General features: G+C 51.5%; 1 protein-coding gene across 1 annotated transcript in view; it reads left to right on the forward strand.

Annotated features, from left to right (window-relative positions):
* Tspear (thrombospondin type laminin G domain and EAR repeats) overlaps window positions 1–2,586 on the forward strand; it is a 188,969-nt gene extending 186,383 nt beyond the window's left edge. Inside the window, exon 12 of the mRNA XM_020177219.2 lies at window positions 2,033–2,586. Within this exon, the coding sequence (XP_020032808.1) occupies window positions 2,033–2,186 (154 nt within the window). The 3' untranslated portion in view covers window positions 2,187–2,586. The remainder of the gene's footprint in view (window positions 1–2,032) is intronic.
* Window positions 2,587–11,594: the final 9,008 nt, after the last annotated feature.

An 11,594-nucleotide genomic window follows, 5' to 3' on the forward strand; every position in this document is an offset into this window, starting at 1 on the left:
ATGGTTATCTCTTATGCTGCCAGATCCGCGGCTGGCAATCCAGACTTTTGTGTCCGTGATAGGAATGCATTGGTCTGTGATTATCTTTGGGGACTCACCGTCAGCCGATTAGACACAAAGCCTGATGTTGTAAATGCACACTGCAGCATTTTCTCACTGCAACTCTGGGCCATGAGTAAGCTAAGCTCATTTACAAAACCGTCTGGCCTGATTCCTTTTAATACCATCTCTGACACCTTTCCCAGTTTCCCCCACACTTCTTGGTTTATTCAGGTCTCCATCTCTCTGGAGATAGCTTTGGACATCTATAGTTTTCTTAGAATATCATCAGTTTTCTTTAGACTTTGAAATCTGTTGCTGTAGACTTTCCACATGGTAATTTCAAAATGGATATGGAAAGCTGAGCACCGGTGGCTCACACCTGTAATCCTAGCTACTCAGGAGGCAGACAGAGATCAGGAGGATCGTGGTTAGAAGTCAGCCAGGCAAATAGTTCATGAGACCCTATCTTGAACAAACCCATCACAAAAAAGGGCTGGTGGAGTGGCTCAAGTGGTAGAGCACCTGCCTATCAAGTGTGAGGCCCTGAGTTCAAGCGCTAGAACCACCCAAAAAACAGGATGTGAAGAATAAAGGTTTTACATGGCAAGAACCTTTGAAAATGAATAGTGAAAATGAATACCTGAGGCCTGTCCTCAGGTAAACAAGGCAGGATGAGTTTTCAGCCAGAATAAACATCCGGGTGATCCAGCAGTACAGCATTTGCCTACCATGCCCGAGGCCTGGGTCCATCTCCAGCACCACAAAAACAAATCAATGTTTTAAAAATAAATGGATGGGTAGAATGGAATATAGCCTAGAAAAGCCAAACATTCATGACCATTTAATACCATAAATGTCGTATTCGGAGTAAATGAAAAAGGACATGTTATTTAATAAAATAATCTCAGATAATTTGCCACCTATCTGGAGGAAAACAAAGCTATATCTCTACTTCATACAAAAATGAATCTTATAGGAATTAAAAATCCAAATTGGCCGGGGGTGGGGGGTGAGAAAATTCCAAATGTAAAAAATGCAACAACAAAAAGATTAGGAGAAAAACAAAGGTGCTTTTATATCACCTCAAAATCGTCTGAAGAAGATTCCTGGCTGGTGGCCACTAGGTCTGGCCACCTAAATGTGAACAGCTCATGTGGAGAAAGGGACATCTCACCGAAATCAAATAGCACAGCACCACACGTGCAAGGAAAGTAAACCTGGGAGATTAATAAAAGAATTTTTTATTTTGGGGAAATGAGCAATTGATATGAATGGGAATTTTCAGAAGAAAAATGGAAAAGCTATCAAGCGTGTGGAAAGTGGTTTGTTCTCAAAGCTTGGCCCTGCCCATTTTCCACCTGTTAGTCCTAAGGATCAACAGTTCAGAGTCAGGCTATGACCTGGGCTCACTGCCATCTTTCTGGAAAGCAATCTGGAAAAATATTAAATTAAAGCCACTTATCCCCCCTGCTCACTCAGGGGCTTCTCCCTGCAAAAATGAAGCCACAAAAACTACGTCTTTGTTTAAAGGGTAAACCCTGGAAACCCACTGATGGCCAGTGGCCAAGGCCTCTTAACACGGGGCTTGGTGGGAGGCTTAAAGCAGAGAGTGCTGCACTTGTGTGTGGCTCTGTTTGCGGGTCAAGGTGAGGCATGCGCCCACAGTCACGGCTGACCCCACAGCTGACCCCCACAGTTAAACCCTCAAAGCCACTAGGATTTCTGACCTCGCTTCTGCACGTTTGGCTCCAAGTCAGGATCATGGTGCATGTGAGGGACTTTGGGATCTTGGCTAGGACTGTCTCCCTCCCTGAGCCTCAGTTTCCCACTCTGTGAGATGAACAGGGGCCTTCCAGCCCAGGAGTTCAGAAAGCCCGGGGCTGCGTGGCACCTCTGCCTGTGCCCAGGGAGGTGGGGAGTCCTGGGGAAGCACGGGCAGGAATCAGCCTCTGCCCCAGGGCCACCAGCAGCTGACTCTTCTCTCTCACAGGTGGCAGGGCTATGAGGGCTTCGTGGCAGTGCATAGCCTCCCTACCTTCGGCTGCCGGGACTGGGAGGCCTTTGACACTGCGGCCGGCTCCTACCTCATCTACTCCAGCGCCAAGGAGCCCTTCTCCAGGGTCCTGCGGCTGAGGACAGGCTGAAGGGTGCAGGCCCCCAGGAGTGGAGACAGAGTGGGCAGGACCCCGACGCTGGCCCTGGAGCAGGCAGGAGGTCCACCCACCTCTCTGCCTGCTCTGAGCCAGGCTCTCCACCCTGGCTGGTGGCTGTACCAGACCATGATCCTGGTGACTGCCGGCCATGTTCCAAGTGACTCCAAGGTCCTCCAGGCTGAGGCCCAGGGCTGTGTTCCCCGGCCCACCACCATGGTGCTCCCAGACTGTGTCCGGCAGGATTCTGCCTTTAAAGGGACACTTTCTATCCAGTTTTACCTCAAACACAACAGGGCCCTGGCAAAGTCCCCTGGGCATCAGGCCTCATGGCAGCCGCCTCTGTTGTACAGCCAGAGGTGTTGTGACGGCCACCTATTTATTGTATTTTATCTATGTGGAAATATATTTATATTGCTCTTTACAAAAAGCATGGCAGTGTCTTCATGTTTCTTGGGGGACACAGCTCTCAGTAGTGGGGTACACACATGGCTCCCAGCCACTGAGCCAGACAGAGAGATGACCCTCTTCCAAGGAGCTTCTTCCCCGGGCCTCAGTTTACTTGTAAATGCATAGGGTACAGCGTTAGGTCAGGAATCCCAAGCCTCTGTATGGCATGTGGCCCTTCCCCTTCCCCAGAACACCAACTACAGGGACCTCCACAGCCTCTGTGGCTCTGCTATAGGCGGCTGTCCCCTTTCCCTGTGCAGGGGACAGGCTATGCCTGTGCAGATGAACTCAGAGACCTCAGACGAGGGCTCACTCACTCCTTCCCATGTCCAATGCCCCACCCCTGCGTGGGGCTCCAGGGCTCTGGCCCCCCCAGGTGGCTGCTGGAAGTGACAAAGACCCACTGGGAGCCTGGAGGAGAACAATAAGGATAGCAGTAGCATCTGTAGGGCTCAGGGAGGGGAAGGAGGGGCGTGCTCCAGGCCAAAAGCTTCAAGGGAGGTGCTGGGGTTTGTGCACAGCAGGGAGACTCCAGGGAAGAGGGCCCTCCACCTCCACTCCCAGAAATGAGCAGTCACTGAACAGGACTGGGTAGGGTGAGGCCTGTCGTGGATCTTCTCCAGCCAACTGCACAGTGAACGCACAGAGAGACAGAGCCATGGCCTCCCCTGAGGATGCTCAGGACCTCATGCTGAGAGGGCTGCGCTTAGTTGTTTCGGTCCGGAAGTTCCCAGTGGTCTTTGACTGAGGAGCAGCAAGCACTCCCCGTCTTCTTAAACTGTGCTAGGTTGATGCGTGTTCATTTCAGTGTTATTCTCGAAGCTGTTAACAAACGAAACCTCCTTCTGCATGTATGAAGAGGTTTGCATATAAAAGTACTAGACAGAGGAGCGCAACTTAACCAGTTAGCAACGTGCACGTGCTCTGGGGGACGTCACCGGCTACCCGGACACAGAAGTTAGGAACTGAATCACAGAGGCAATCACAGTCCAGAGAAAACAGCCTTGTACCTTGGAACTGGACATTTCAGAAATTAAAGAAAGGAGATGTTTTCCAGGAAATTATCACAACTGAGCCAAGAAGAGGCAGGAAACCCAGCATACCGATGTGCAGGGAAGGAAATGACAGTGCTGACGTCAGTGCTCCCTGCCAAGCACTGCCAATTTTCAAGTCACTGTTTGGGCATTTTAGCACTTTTTTTTTTGTTTTAAAACCAGATTTTGTTTTAAAACCAGCTCCTTGCTTGATAAATTCTTCCCAGCATGGAGCAGGAGAGATTCCTCATCCCCTTATGAAATAAATATGAGTCAGCCGGTCCTGGTGCACACCCCTGTGATCCCAGCATTTGGAAGGAAGATCTTAAGCTTGAGGCCAGCCTGGGCTACATAAGAAGACCCTATCTCCGGGGTGGGGGTAGGGGTGCAGAAAAACATCTGACTCCAAAGCATGCACTCTTGGCACAAGGGAAAAGTTCACAAGCCAAATTCACTTAAACCCAGGAACGCAAAAGGCCTAAGTGAAAGTGCTAACAGGGTCCTCTCATGAAAGGAATCTGTAATGGAGCACAGTGTGGGGTCAGTGCGGAATTCACAGCAGTTCAGTGAGGCGGGGCCATCACCCTCTGTCCATCGTGTGGGTGCTGAAAAGACTTTTGCCAGTAAGTCTTGGTGACAGGGAGGAGTTGGGGGAGGCGGGCACTTTCAGTGGCGACATGAGAGTTAGGTTGGACGTTTGTAGGGGAGGCTTACTGACCAAAGAGGGCAAGAAGGAGAGGGGCCTGGGCTCAGGTCACAGGACCTGTGACATGAGAGACCACAGGGGCTAAGAAGTCTCCTGGAAGGACCCAGCAGGAGCCCCCGCCATACATTCATGCTTTCTGCCCTCCACCAGGCCCTCCTGTAGCAGCCCCAGCTCATCCTGGGAACTCCACACCTTCTTCTGTCTCAGCCTCAGGCCTGGACCTGGCCCCAGATGTCCTTAACCTCCTGGTCCTGGGTAGCTATGGGTCCCCATGTGTCTGGGTCAGGGTGATAGCCTTGAATTTACTGGCCCCAAGAGGGTGGGCCAAGAATGCTAGATTAAAATACCGGATGCCCAGTTAAATTTGAACTCCAAATAAGCAAGGAATATTTTTTAACATAAGTGTAGCTAAGATTACATGGGACGTGCTTACACTAAAAGAGGCTCTACCTGAGTGTAGCTGCAGCTGGTTGTGTTTTTATTGCTCAGGTAGCCCTCTCTACCTGAGGGGGTGTAGAAGACACCCCCTTTGGGTCTGCCTTGGGAGTTCTGGTGTTACCTGGCTGGGATTTGGAGCAGAGCCTGTGCAGCCAACCAGGAGAGAGACAAGAGGAGGAAAAGCAGAGAAACCAGGGTCCCAGCTGGGCCTGTGGGGCAGGCAACCTGGGGGGGGAGGGGCTGGGGGGTGGGGTCCAGTCATCATGGGGCTCAGTCCACAGGTGGAATTCCCAGAAATGCCCTGAAAGGTGGGGCAGCCACACAGAAGCAGGGAGACTCCCAGGCCCCTGACAGCCCAACTTCCGCTCCTGCGATGGTTAATTTGGTGTCCATTGGGAGAGCATTTGTGGATGAGATCTTTAGAATCTGAAGGTAGAGTAAAGCAGATGGTAGGCCTTATCCAATCAGTTGTACATATGAATACAGCAGAGTGATTTGCAGGCCCCCAGCAAAGGGGACTCACCAGCAATGGCCACTGGACTTCTGTTCCAGCAGCTTTCCTAGGTCTCACTCACCGGCCTCTGTAACCACATGAGCCAATCCCTTACAATAAATTTCATTCTGTACACACAGCCTATTGGAGAGCTTTGAGAGGCACAAGACCCAGATGGCAAAAGTCCCTGAGTGGGAGTCAGTACATCCCGTGTCCAGCCCCACCTATCCTCTGGGCCTATTCACTGTGGGGAAGGAGTGAACAGGACACTTCTGCCAAGTTCTGCCCCACCCACCCAGAGCAGATTCTCCGAGGAGTGGCCTGGACGTCCACAAGCTTCCTCTCTGAGTCATAGATGTCCCCAGGGCGTCCCATCACCCTGGAGAGTCAGCGCCAAGGATGGGGAAACCGATGCCACACATGCCAATGCAGTGTACAAGAAGCGGGGAGCAACTGATGCTCCTTGCCCAGTTTCATTTGTCATCCAAAGGCACCGCCATCTCTTTGGCAAAACCAGCCTTCTTCTGTTCTTCTGGGTGGAAACAAACAAGTAAAAAACCAAACCTCCAATCGAGATTTTTAAAAATCACAAATGCAAACCAGAGAGGGAAGTGTAGAGATCATTCAAACATTTATTTCATTCAGTCTGCACTCTGGTTTCTGTCTCTGCTGACCAAGCCACCAGGCATTTGCATTTGCGTGAGAGTCGACCCATCCGCTTGAACCCTGGTTCTGACTACCGCCCAGCACCTCCATCCTGCCTGGCTGGGTCAGGCATCTTGCTAATCCCTGGAAACTCTTGGTGGTCTTTGCTCTAACTAACATGCAAAAGACATCAGTGTACAAAGCATGATTTTTCTCCACTTGCAGTTCTCCTTGGAGGTGGTGTTTTCCTGGAGAACCTCATCCACAGCAGTTTCTGCCTCTGTGCCTTGCTTCCCAGCTTTGCCCCCTGCAAACCTGGCAGAGGGCCAGCCAGCTGTATGTGAGCACACCGCATCCACAGTTGTCAAGTCTGGGCGTAAGCTGCAGACCAGGTTGATGGTGCTCCATTCACACTGAGCTCATTGCTCAGGTGCTGGGATTGCTGCACTTGAACCTTAGCTTCCCCACTGCCCACACATGCCTTTGTCCTCACCACACACATTCACACAGGCACTGTGAACACACACCTGCACACACACTCACATGCATGCACACACCTGTGCATGTACACCAGTGCTAATGCACACACACAATGAACTGCGTCATGGGCAGTGGGCCCCAAGACCCTTTCCACAAGTGTCACTGGAAGCTGAGGCATGGGCTCTCTCACGGTTGAGTGATAACGGTCATCTGACCCCACATCGCGTACTCACTGTGTCTGGGGCACAGATGTGTGGTCACATCCAGCTTGGATCCTCCAGCAGCTAAAACTCAAATTCCTCATAATGACTCCTAATGCTCGATGCCACCACGAGGCTGTCAGACTCTTGTCCAGTTTCCCCCCCCCTTCCAGCTGAGTTCGGCCTGCCCCGGGGCCTTTGCAACTCACCATCACCTCCCCAGAGAGATCCATGATCTCATAGTCAAGCAAGGCACCATTCCTACTTAAATTCCATTGCATGCAAAATACACACTCCCTTCCCCGCTCTCACTTCACTTCTCACTTCAGCATTTCCTGAAACAAGTTTTGTTTTTAGGCATTGTTCTTTGTCTATTTTATGCATTTAATGCTCATATATGTGTTTATAATGCGTGGATCTTCAGTGTTCTGTTGGACAAGTCTTCCCAACTGTGTGCATATATTACCCAGCACCCCATCCCATTCAATTCCCACCCTGCTACCCCATCACGTCAGTGGGACACACAGCACCAGTCACCCGTGCTGCCTCCCTCCTCGGCACCAAGCCATAGGTCACCCAGGGCTGTGTGTCTGCAGTTGACTCCTCGTGGCCGAACAGTGTCCTTGACACAAATGTCTGTGGTTTGTTCTCCATTCCTGGGCTCACCACCCTTCTGTGGATTTCCATTTGAGGCTGTTATCAGCGAGACTGCTGGAAATGTCACGGAGGAAGTTTTTGTGTAGACGTATCTTTTTCTTCCTCAGTAAATGTCTAGCAGTAGAATGTCTGGGCCTCGGAGTAGTTGGTTCTGCTTGTATCTTCCTTAGATACAGACCTAGCTCCCAAACCAAGGGCCAGCAGGCACCTAGCATGAGATATCCCCACCCTCAGACCACCAGTAGGTGCCTGGTTATTATTTGACACTGTCCTGGCAGTGCCACGAGGAGAGACACTAAGCAAGGGAGGAGAAGAGGAACAGAAGGACTTGTGGGCTGAATCTGGATGAAAAGCACAAGAGGACAGACAAAAGCTTGCAGAAACCTGAAGGGAAGACTTAAGTCCACTTGACCAAGAAATGTGCCTAAGGAGAGCCGAGCCTGGCTCTTCCCAGTTCCTTCCATGAAGGACACTCAGCAGACAGGTGAGGAGCAGGGTTCCATGCCACACCCACAAAGCCACGGGAGGGGCCCCATGGTGGAGTCTCCTACTAGGACATCAGTGACTGAAAACAGCACGAATTTATCACTCAAGTTTCCTGAGGTCCTTCACAGTCTCACTGAGCCAAAGCAGGAGTAGGCAGGGCTGGTTCCTGCCAGGGAGACTGTCTCCTCACCCTTCCAGTGTCTAGGGCCATAGCACTTGTCGCCTGGCTCATCTAGAACCTCCCTGCGCTATGCTTGGCAACCTAGACCCTCCTTTGCCGTGTGGGGAAACACGGGTTCTAGAGTTTGGGCAGAGCTGGGCACTCACATTTTGAGGTCACTGTTTTACCTACCATTCCCAGGGGTTTGGATCTCTTCCCACGGCCAGTGTGGGGACAGCTGAGACCCCTTGCTGTGGACTAAATCCTGTCTCCCCAAAATCCACAGGTTGAACCCTTAACACCCAAAGTGACTGTTTGGAGAGGGGCCTTTAGTGAGGTAATTAAGGTAAAGTGGGGTCATAAGGGTGCGCCCAATTCAATATGACTGTGTCCTTCTGAGAAGAGGACAAGACACCAGGCCCCATTCTCTCTCTCTTCCTCTCTCCCTTCCTCCGTAAGCAAAGAGAGACAGCTGCGAGGACATCGGAAGCAGGTTACAGGCTATCTGTAAGTGGAGGAGAGAGGCCTCGGAGGAAACCCCCACCCTGGCACCATGTCTCCAGACCTCCAGCCTTCCAGTTGAGGCCTGTTGCTTCCACCCTACAGTCTGTAGTCCTGGGTTATAGCAACCTGAGCTGGTGCCCTCCGGCAGAGCGGTGGGACAGGTCAGGGCTGCGTTGAAGCCCTTCAAGCTGTTCACCCAGCACAGTAGCAACATTTGCAAAGCTTTATGCCCCCCCAGGCCTAGGAACTACCTGATTAAAATCACCGACACCTCTTAGATGTAACCACTAAGGAAAGCACACAATCAGATCGTAGGGCACAAAGATTCAGGCAAATATTCACATCGCTTTCCAACATAGCGAATATTTCCCAAGTGAATATGCAGCTTTTATGCAATTAGAATCAAAATCCCAAAGCCACACTTTTTTTCTTTTGGTGGCACTGGGGTTTGAACTCAGGGCCTCACACTTGCTACTCTACCAGCTCAAAAGCCACCCTCTTTAAGGAAAGGATTCCCAAAGATTCTCAGAGTTAACAGGTACAACTATTTTGAGAAACAAAGGAACTCTGGCCACCAGACATTAAATGACACTAAACCCTCAGTGAATGAAACACTCTGCCATTGGTACATCGTCTGGAAAATTTCAAGTTACAAATATAGGAAATAAAAATATTTTAGAATGGAGGGGTTTTTTTCTGTTTGGTGGGGGACTTAAAACAGAAGGAAAAAATATATATATATATGCATAGTTAGTGATGAATTTGTGAAAATGCACATTTTTAAATAGCAAAAAGTAAAGTTGAAACAGCAACAAAAATTGATGATACTGCCAGGAAGTGGAGAGCTCGCCTCACTCACACAGCTCCTGTGAAGAGCTCCTTCAAACTAACATAGCATGAGGCCACACAGGGACAGGAGCCAGTGCCACTGGCAGCTCAGGACAGAAGCCACATGGCTGAAAACAGACTTGGCACCTAAGAATGGCGTCAGGAACCATCCCATGACTGTCACACCAGCAGGCCTTCCTGGGGTTGGCCTCACCGCAGTGGCCCTTCCTGGCCCTTATCTGCAGGCTACTCGACTCTTGAAAACAGTGAAACGTCGCTTCTCTGGTGATGGTGACGTGCACTGTCTGCCTGGAAAACCTCAGACTGTCATCAGTCTTCCCAAAACCTGGCACGTGTGTGTGTGGTAGGAAAGCAGAGTGAGTCACACATGAGGTTCACATAACCCCACCTCTGGGATGACCAGGATGACTTGCCTCAGTCTGCCCCTCTGTAAGGACTGGCTGCTCACATGGTCTCTGGCACCTGTGTGCTACCTTGGTTGCATGTGATGTGGGCGCCAGAGGTCACTCTCATCTTGTCCCTGGCTTTGTCCCTCCCTTGCATCTGTGGCGCCTCCCTTGAATGCCCCTCCTCTCCATGAGCAGCTGGGCTCTTGGGTGGGCTTGCCTCTCCAACCCCCCCAACCCTGGACAGAATACTAGGAAGGAGTTAAGTTAGCCCTACTGGCCTCTGGCGGGTCCACAGCAGCGCAGAGCCACTTCTGACAGCTGACATTGCCCAGTGGCACCGGGTGTCCGCTCCCTTTCTGGCCAGCCTCATTGCCATGGTTACAGATGCAGAGCCCAGTGCTCTGCACTGAACATGAAGCACCCCTGCTCCTGGCCAGTGCAGCTGTGCAGGCCAGGCGACCTGGTTCTGCTTTGCTTCAAACACTGGCAGTTCTTCAATCTGGTACTCAACCAAGTACTGACCTTTTTATTTTGACAGCACCCCAAGGCCCAGGTTCCAAGTGAAAATGTCCAGGCCTAGATATCAGAGACACAGATTCCAGTCCAGTGCTGCCCCAAACAAGCCCCGCGTCCATCATTCCTCCCTCTGGACCTCAGAAACTCCATTTTTCCTCTGAAATAGAACTTGACTGGCCAGGTTTGGTAGCACACATCTGTAATCCCAGCTACCTGGGAAGCAAAGATCAGGAGGATTGTGGTTAGAGGAGCAAGATGCAGGTATGAGGGGCAGGCCTTCTTCCCAAGTGCACAGAGCTCTGCCACCATGAAGGCACGTGGTGAATGTACACAGGCACACGTGCCAGGGAGGGTGTGCTACCATCGAGCAAAGCATGTCCCTGAGTGTGTGTGTGTGTGTGTGTGTGTGTGTGTGTGTGTACATGCATGATGGAGGCTGTGTGTGACTCTGTGTGAGGGCAAAGACTCCATGTCTATGTGTAGTGGAAGTGCGTGTGTGTGTGTGAGTGCAGGGGCATGAGTGAGCCTGAGTGTGGTTGTGCCTGGGTGTGTGTGGAGAATCCAAAATTGAGTGGGCCCTGCTCTACCTGCACTAAGGGCCCTCTGGGAAAGACAAGCCTGTTGCAGGAAAGGGATGCAGGCAGACAGAGGTGACTTGCCACAGCATTAACTGTGCAGTGACCCAGGAGCTGAGACTCAGTGACAGTCCAGGGTGGCCACAGAGCACTAAGGATCAGTACTGGCCACAGGGCAGCTTGCAAAGGGGGAGACTGCGTCAGCTGTCTGTGGCTCCAGCAGCAACACGCCATGAACCCTGTGGTCCACACACCACCAGGAGCGACTTCAGGCAGGTCCTTACTGGCTAGCATCAAGGTGTCAGCTCTGGCTCCTTCCGGAAGCTCAGAAGAAAATCTGCTTCCTGCCTTTTCAGCTCCTAGTGGCCCATGTTCCACCTCTGAGGACCTCTGTCCTCACATCTCCTTCTCTCCCTTATCCGGACTTTGTGATGACATCCAGCCACACTGTCTCAATCCAGGACCATCTCCCATATCAAGTCCTTGATGGAATCCCGCCAACGGAGTCCCCTCTGCCCTGTGCATCACACCCACCCTCTCAGGTGCTGGGGATTAGGACACAGCATCTTTGGGGGAGGTAAGATTCTGCCCACCAGAGACTGGCATGGGGAGGAGGGGTGGAGAAGCAGAAGTGGGTCCTGGGTCAGGAGATGCACCTGAGGGCCAGGCGTGGGAAGGAGTGGTGAGGTCGCCTGACCTTGTGGCTCCAGGTTTGAGCAGACAGCAGCCATGAAACCCATGGCTACCCATGGTCCATGCACACAGACCTAAGATGACCAGATGGTCACAACGAGCACCAGCAGTGTTCAGTGTACTCATG

This window comes from Castor canadensis, chromosome 5 (genome assembly GCF_047511655.1).
Source record: "Castor canadensis chromosome 5, mCasCan1.hap1v2, whole genome shotgun sequence".
In the NCBI taxonomy this organism is placed as follows: domain Eukaryota; kingdom Metazoa; phylum Chordata; class Mammalia; order Rodentia; family Castoridae; genus Castor; species Castor canadensis.